Source organism: Myotis lucifugus, unplaced genomic scaffold, assembly GCF_000147115.1.
Source record: "Myotis lucifugus unplaced genomic scaffold, Myoluc2.0 scaffold_239, whole genome shotgun sequence".
NCBI lineage: Eukaryota > Metazoa > Chordata > Mammalia > Chiroptera > Vespertilionidae > Myotis > Myotis lucifugus.
Genome location: NW_005871287.1, coordinates 629,336 through 637,563, shown reverse-complemented (window position 1 = coordinate 637,563; position 8,228 = coordinate 629,336). Strand labels below are relative to the sequence as shown.

The window sequence follows — 8,228 nt, the reverse complement described above, 5'->3', positions numbered from 1 at the left end:
CACCAGGCTTGGGGACAGAACCTGACTGAGGTGGGCTCTCATCTGTGCCCACTCCTAAAGGTCTAGCGGTCTGGAGCCGGCAAATGCTAGAGCCAGAGGCAGCTGGAGGCCGAGCCCTCCTTCAGCCTCCAAGGAAGAGGCTGTTCCTCAGAGCCTGTTCTCAAGGCTCTGCTTCCAGGCCTGGCTCCACCATGAGTGAGGGAGCTGGGGTACTTGTCACCCTCCTGGAACCTGTGTCCGACGTGGGCAAGGACCCGTGGGAGTGGGCCCTCTGTGGTGCCCTGTGCTGACGGGGCAGGTGGTAAAAAAGGAACCTGTGACACTTACGCCCACCCAGGGATCAAGTGAGGATGAGTGAGTGTTTCTTGAAACCAAAGGGGCTGTGTCACTCCCACTCTCTCCATCCCCAATCGGGGACCAGAAACAAAACAAGCCAGGAGCAAGCAGAAGACTATTATATATCATGCTTTTAATACAAACTTAAAAAAATCTGGAACAATATAAACTGTACAGATTTGATCAATCTTTTTGTTTTGTTTTTTAAACTAAATCTCTAAACACACCAATGTCCCATTCCAAAATATTGCACAACATTCTGAATACAAAACGCTGATTGTATTCCTCCTTCACTAAAGAAAACAAGTTCGTTGCCCTGCTCCCCAAGCCCCTCTCCACATTGCCTCAATGCCCCCTTCCCATCCCTAAGGGTCAAACTAGAGAATCTAGAGCTCACTGCATTGAGAAAAAGACATCATTCTGGACTAAAAGCTTACACTCTTTACAAGATGATCCACCTTCTGATTTGTTCCTGGAAAGAGGGGTAGATAGAGGATGGGGAAAGGGGAGAAAAAGGTTTTATTCTCCTCTTTTTTATTTTAAAGTTTGTTTTTCCTGAAAAAATATCTTTGTTTCTCTCCTCTTTTTAAGAAAAAATCTTGAAAAGAAAAAAATTACATTTTACGTTAGAAATATACATATATTATATATACCTCTTACATTTTACAAATGTAGCAAATTATTCAATACAAACGGACACCAAAAAATGTAAAAAATAAAAAAAAAAGTTTTCCTACCAAACCAGGTAAATTAGTGCAGATTTCTGTTTCTGTTTTCTTAAAATAAAAAAAATTTGAAGCAAAAATGCCTAGATTTGAGACAAGACAGACTGAACTGGGCCCAAGAGCCCAGCACTGGAGTCATGCTCCTGAACACACATTTTTCTTCGTATTTCAAGACACTAAGGGGTTGGTCTCGCCCTCTCCCTACATGTGGCGAGAAGACAAGCTGACCAGGTATGGGGGGTACCTGTGTGCGTGAGTTTGGGAGGAGGGAGCGGGGAGGGGGCATAAGGCAGCATCCAACCTTTCCCAGGGAGCAGCAACCTGCCTGGGCCTGTCACCTGTGTGGGAGCCAAGGGCTGGGGAGAGAGGGTGGCCCAGATTGGGCTGGCCCCTGAGGAGTCTAAGGGGACAGATGGTGCTGGGCTGAGGAGGCAGGGCACTGCCCTGCTGGGGGAGGTAGAGCTGGTGCCCAGTGCAGGGAAGGCTGGCAGTGTCTATCTGGGCTGGACCCACTGCCAGAGCAGTTGCCCACTTGGGTCGCTGGGGAGGATGGGGTGGGGTGCCGAGGGCTTTGGAACTTTCCAGTGATGGGGGCCCTGATGCCATGTGCCCCACTTGCCGAAGCATCATGGCATGGAAGCTGGCCCACTACGGTTGGGTTGGAGAAACAGCTCTTCTGGCAGAGGTGGGGAGCAAATGCTCTTCTATATCCAAATGCCCCAGCTTCAGTGGCTAAGCCTGGCCTGCCCAGACCACTCCTCTGGCATCAAGGCCGGTGGGGTTAGGTCGGGCAGAGAGAGGGGATGGGCAAGAGGTACCAAAATGTTCCCAAGCAGGCAGGGGCAGAAGTGCACGACAACATCTACAGCCAAAGGACCCAAAAGTCTCAATTCAAGGCTCAGGACTGCCCACTACAGGCACTGATTCAGAATTCCCACCCCAGGGTGCTTAGGTGAGCAGCTCCCACCCTGGGCTAGTCACACAACAGGAGGGTCCAGGGACTTCTCTTAGGCATCAGAGGCTGGGTATTCTCCTCAGCCCCTCACAGCTAGCCCCCCCCCCCCTTTTTTTGGTCAAATACAAAAGTGCAGATCCCTCTGCAGCCGGAAACCAGTTCCTCCTGCAGTGCTTTCCCCTGGGAGTGTCTCAGGCTCAGCCAGTCTCACCCACCATGTGACCCACCCTACAAAAGGACTGACAACTGCCCTGGTCTATTCCCCCACCTCAAACATAAATAAGCATTTGCTACAACCCAGGATCACATGGGGGGCGGAGGGGGGGAGTTTCACATGGCTTAGAATTCTTTAAAGTAGGGCAGCAAACCACCGCACACTGGCCCCACCTCCCTACTCACACCTCACAGGCCCAGGGAAGAAAAGGCTGCCTGAGAGGCCACACAGGTCAACGGCTGTGTCTCCAGGGCCACGGTGTAGTCTGGGACGCCAGGTGGGAATGGTGGTGTGGGGGCCACAGGACAGAGATGAAAGGCATTCCAATAGAGGGCTAACCTCCCTGGAGTTAGGCGTCAGCTCTGGGGGGAGGGTGTCACGCGGCCAGCCAGCAGCTCCCTGTGACCCATGCCTGAGGAGTGGGGGCTTGGGTCAGACCTATTTGGGTGGCAGGACACAAGGCCTGCTGAGGTCGGATGGCTCTGAGTGAGAGGTTAGCTGGGTGATGGGTACAGTGACAGGGGACAGCCTCTCCCTGTTCCGAGGGCCAGGCCCAGCTGTGGCTCTTGTGAGCTTGAACACACCAATCCTAAACCAGGTGTGTGAAGGAGGGAGGGAGGGAGCAGAAATTCACAACAGGACCATTCTTAGCACAGGAAGCCACTAATTAAAGATGTTATATAGAAAACTACATGTAAGGAAAAAAACAACAACAGAAAAAACAAACCCCAAACCAACCAAATAAATCATAGGCAGGCAGGAAAACAGCAAGGAGGTTGAGTTAAACACGATTCAGGTGCCTCGGCTGCCTCTTTTCTCTAGAAGTGAGAGCGAGAAGATTGGGAATATTTTCGTATATTTCTTTTCCTCTTTTTTTGGCCTTTCCTTTCCTTCTTCTCTTCTGTGGTCTTGGGTGCTCCTGGCCCCGCAGGCAGGGGGGTGGTCAGTTGGCCAGCACGACGGGCTGGAAGGGCTGGCTGGGATACTGCATGGTGTTCAGGTTGTAGCTGAGGCCTTCCACGAAGGGCGACTTCTCCAGGAAGAGGCTGTTGGCACCGCCTCCGAACACCTGGGTCATGTCGAAGCTGCTGCTGTTGCAGGTGCCGGCCCCACTGCCCTGGCCATCGGCCCCATCAAAGAAGAGGCTGGGCGAGCCGCCATTGTACACGAACTCCTTGGCATTGGGCGAGAGCTGGGACTGCGGGGCCGGGTTGGGGGCGATGAAGTTCAGTGAGTGCATAGACAGGGAGAGGCTCTTGTGCTTCAGCAGGTTGTTGGTGGGAGAGCGGGCCAGGCGAGGCTGCTGCGGTGGGGGCTGCTGGCCACCTGCCCCACCGCTGGCCACGTTCCCACCACTGGCTGCCCCTCCGCCCTTCTTCATCTTGGTGGAACCAAACTTGGTGGCAGCGAAGGAGGCAGTAGTAAAAGTGATGGGTTGGGCGGAGCGTGGAATGAAGGTGGGGCTGGGAGACTGACCAAAGGATGGCGATGGGGAGCTGGACAGGGAGCTGTCCTGACTGCCAATGGGCACAAATACCTGGGCATCAGGGTTGAAGCTGCTCTTGATCTCCTTGTCCAGCTCTGGGGCAACACAGCCCTCGCTGTCATCCAGGTAGAGCACTTTCACAGCCCCCTTCTCACCAATCTGGTAGGACACCTCGAAAGGGTCGATCCAGACGCTCAGCTCCTCGGGCACATTGGCCCGCACATCCTCCACCGCCAGGCCGCTCCGCTTGGCGGCCAGCTCCACCACAGGGTCCACTATCTCCCCAATGTGGACGCAGCGAAAGCCAGAACCCTTCAGTGGCTTGTCAGGGTACCAGTGGCCTTCATATTTCTTTTTTAAGAGCCGCTCTAGCTCCTCCCCAAACAGGTCTGCCCGGCGCCGGGGCAGCTTGTTGTACAAGTAGGAGATGATGAAGTTCAGGGCCACTTTGATCTCCAGCTGCATGGCGCTTTCCTAAGCAAACACTCAGTGCAGGGCACGTGCACAAGCCACGGACAGTGGCAGAAGACGGAAGGTGGGCAGCCTTGGGTTCCAGAAGGCCCTGGGAAACAAGAAGGGGCATCATGAGTAAACACGCAAAGAGCCGGGGTCCCATGGCCAAGGACAGACAGAAAAACACCAACTGCAGGTCACAGGCCTGAGGTCCCATTTTTGCCCCACCAGTGACTAGTTTTATTTGTGTGACTGGGCAAGTCACTTGTTCTGAGCCTTAGTTTCATCAGCAACATGAGGTTATCATGAAGATTAGGTTAGTTCAAGGATGTAAACTGCCTCACACGGTACCTGGTTTTTAGTAGGTACTTGATAAAATTAGCTTTTTTTTCTTTTAAGTAATTCTAAAGAAAATAGGGTTGCTGCAGTTCCCAGTATTTTGAGAATTCAGACCACTGGATGACTGGCACCAAAAAAAATATCGAGCCCTTAATTTAGCTGGAGAAGGGAAGGCTCCTGCTAACGTTCTCAGCAATATCTTGGTGAAACTGTGCCCCCAAGTTGTCACAGGCCAAGGTATAAGTTCATAATCTTTAGTTTTCCTCCTTAAGCGGAAGGGATGCGGGTCATTGAACAAGAAATAGCACTGCCACCGTTTCGCTGGGGGCTTGGACTCGAGTCACATCCCATTTGTCATGCTGTGCGCCCTGGGTGTGTGTGTGCTCTGGCTCACTCTGGGTTTGCAGAACTGATTTCAGAATTGCACAGTGTACCCAAGGCAAGCCCTGCCATCCAGAGAGCCTCCAAGAATAGAGATGAGAGCATGAGCCCCAGGAAAAAGTCAAGACCTGTCAGAACCAGAGGCCTGGGCCAACAACAGAACTGCTGACACTGCTGATGGCAGCTGCCCTGGGGCAGCAGAGGAAAGGAGAGGGAAGGAGGGTCCTGCTGGCCAACAGATCTTTACCAGCAGCACTAACGTGGCCTGAGGGAATCTCTGTAGTTTCCGGCTAGAGCAAGCATGTCAAACTCAAGGCCGGCGGGCCGCATGTTTGACATGCTTGGGCTAGAGAGGGTAAGTGATGAGGAGGGCAGAGAGGAGGAATTTTCCATTACCCTGCGGCTTCCAGCTGGGGATCCATCATCACTCAGTCTCCCAGGGACAGTGTGACCACCTGTCCTTGGCACGGGATCAGATTTATCAAGTGTTTGGAGATCCCTGGAGCGGAGGCAGCCCAAGATGAACACTCAGATTGTTATTTTGGGAGTCCCTCATAGCCAGATTGCACAGAGGTCAAACAGGCTCAGTCCCCAGTTCTGGGCCAGCCTCATGTCTCAGGAAGATGATCTGTGAGGTCCTAAGACCCAGTGAGCTTCATCTCCTCACTTTCTCCAGACAACAGCTCCAGGCTCATGCTGTGGGTGAACTGAACTGAAAAGGCCACCCCCTTCCAGGGCCAACCAGGCCAGAACATGTTCCCAGCCAGACCTCTGGTGAGACTGTGCTGCTGAGCTCAGCACAGAAACAAGACTGATCCATGATCCGTCAAGGGCATCTTCTGTCCTGTGACCAATCTGGAGCTGGAATTTGATAAAAATCCCTTCTAGGTCCAGCACAGAGTATCCAGAGACTAATTCTAGGCGTGAGGATCTCGAGTTTTCTGAACACCTGCCTCAACTACATCCCTTCTCATTTTCAGCCCTTTGCCTTAACTCACTTCCCTATAATTTTCAGACCTGGGCCATGGCTCCCAGGGGCATTTTTAGGATTGAATCCTCAAGCAAAGCTCTCTGAGGCAAGTCCCAGAGAAGATGCACTGGCTCAATCTGGAGCATCATACACACTGGCCAGGTCTAGGCCTGCCCTCATTTCAGGTCTGAGGAGGCAGAGGGTCACGTGGGGCGTCATCAGAGGTGCCATGAGCATGCCTCTCCCAAGCCCTCCACAGGGATGCTCAGGCTCCAGGGGACCCTTATCTCCTCTCAATCCCAGCCTCCAACAAAGACTTAATCTCCAAGTTGCTCCAAATGTCTATGCATGGTCACTACAGATCAATTCCAGGGTCCTTTTAGTTTTCAGAGAAATAAGAAGAATGGTAGAAGATTAAGAGCCTTTCTGTTTGTGAGGCCTGAGTTCATCACCAGATACAAAGTTAGCCACCAGGAACTTGGGTCTCCACTCAAGAACAGCGCGGTATGGAGTCCCTCACTAGAGGTGTCCAAACACAGAGGAGACTGAAAAATTGTGAAGAAAGTTGGTCCTGGTTCCCAAGAATGAGCCTGAAGTTAAAGACAGTGTTTTCAGAAAAGTAAAAGAGACCGAATCCAGCATCTGACACTTCTCAAGGCACACACAGCCTCGGGTATGCCTCCTACACCTTTCTAGCCCTCTCTAACTTGGGTGCATATTTGCCTTTCAAGTTAACCTCCCCTAAACAGTTCAGCCTCAAAGTGGGAGCATTTCAAATGCAGGCCAAAGTCACTGGGATAGAAGCCTCCCACCTCAATATACAATAGAACCACTGTCATCAGCCCTGCCCAGCTAACCGGTTTCTGCAGCATCAGCAACTAAAGCTGCACACCAATTTATACCTCAGTGACGCTGCCGCACAAATAAGGAAGTATATATAATGCCACCTTTGCCTCTTTAATTGGAGAACAGGCTAAGCCAGATGGCTGTGGGGTGGAACCTTACAAAAATGCCAGACAACCAGAATGATATTTTCTGCTCTATCAGCTCAGGCTCTAATTTTGACTTCAAGAAGCTTATGGAACACAGGATTAAAGCACTGGTGCTGTCTTGTCTTTAAAGATAGAAATAACCACTCTGATGAGTTTGTCCATTTTTTTTTTTTTTAGGCAATGGGCAAATTCTAGAGCTTGTATATAAAATATTCATAGAATGTGTAAGATTAGAAAGCTTAGAAATAACTACCCTTCAATAAAAGGAACAAGTAGATTTGGGTTAAGCAGCAGGAAAGGACGCTAAGAACTTTTCCAACCTTGACTCAGGGGCAAAAGGTCAGAAAGGTGGCAAATGGGGGTGGGGTGGGGGAGGGCTGTGTTTAACAATAGCAAATCTACATTTTGTCAATATACCAAAAAGTTGCAAATGTGAGAATAAATTCTTTTATCTTATTTAGAATCTTACCCCCTTCACTAGTTTACTTTCAGCAACAAAGTTAATTCTGCGCTGAATTGTGTTTTAAAGAAAAGTGTGTAAAAGGACAAAAATGGGGGGAAAAGGATGGCTGCAGACAATGATGTGGTGATCGAGATTCCAGAGAAAACATCTAGCAAAAATACAAAGGAAGAATTTTAAGAAGATAAAGTTATGTTTTAAACAAGAAAAGGAGAGATGATGGCAGGGGAACCCACCAGGCTCCCCAAACCATGAGAATCTATAAAAATATTGAGGCACCTGAAGCTTTAACATCCAAATCGTCTTTACAACCAAGCACAACTGGATTCAAGTGAGTGTGGACAGAGGAGTGAGGGGGGAGGGATCCTCAATTTTGACAAGGCCAGTAGGTGTCATAAACTGGGTGCCTGGGAGTCAGAGCTGAGATCCAGGGGGACAAGGGACAAACCCATCCCACCGGTCCTGGAGCCCCGCGTTGGGCGGGTGTGGTTGAAAGGTTCCAGGACTTGTGGCAACTGAGTGCCCCCCCCCCCCCGCCCCCAGAGTCTCACACCATCACCCCAAACACAGGCCGGCACAGCCCCAGTCTGACTGCCAGGTTCCTTCGGCCTAGGAGGGCCTTTTCTAGGGCTCTCTCGGTTCCTCCGAAGCCGGGAAGACTTGACTGAACCCCAATGTAAGTGGAGTTGCGCTCTGCATTCTGGGAATTGTAGTCCCCACAAACCTCACGCTCTGGTTTGAAGCAAGTGACCTACTTCCTCTGCACACTACACCTCCCTGCGCACTTTGCGAAGGTTCGGCCGGCAATCCACGCATGCCCAGTAAAGGGAGCTGGCCGACGGTCCGAGAACCATGGAAAAGTTTCCGATGCACATACGCGCTGTGGCGGATGGCCCCATCCCCCGCCCTAATACATT

The 8,228-nt window shown here is 51.2% G+C and overlaps 1 protein-coding gene across 3 annotated transcripts in view; it reads right to left on the bottom strand.

Moving 5' to 3' along the window:
• Nucleotides 1-449: 449 nt before the first annotated feature.
• TOB2 (transducer of ERBB2, 2) overlaps nt 450-8,228 on the bottom strand; it is a 9,538-nt gene continuing 1,759 nt past the window's right edge. For 2 of the 3 annotated variants that reach the window (XM_006098526.2, XM_006098525.2), the window contains exon 2: nt 450-4,278. In XM_006098526.2, coding sequence (XP_006098588.1) covers nt 3,174-4,181 — 1,008 coding nt within the window. In that variant the 5' untranslated portion in view covers nt 4,182-4,278 and the 3' untranslated portion in view covers nt 450-3,173. Of the gene's footprint in view, nt 4,279-5,285; nt 6,999-8,228 lie in introns of those variants that run through there. The other variant, XM_006098527.3, reaches the window with a different exon arrangement.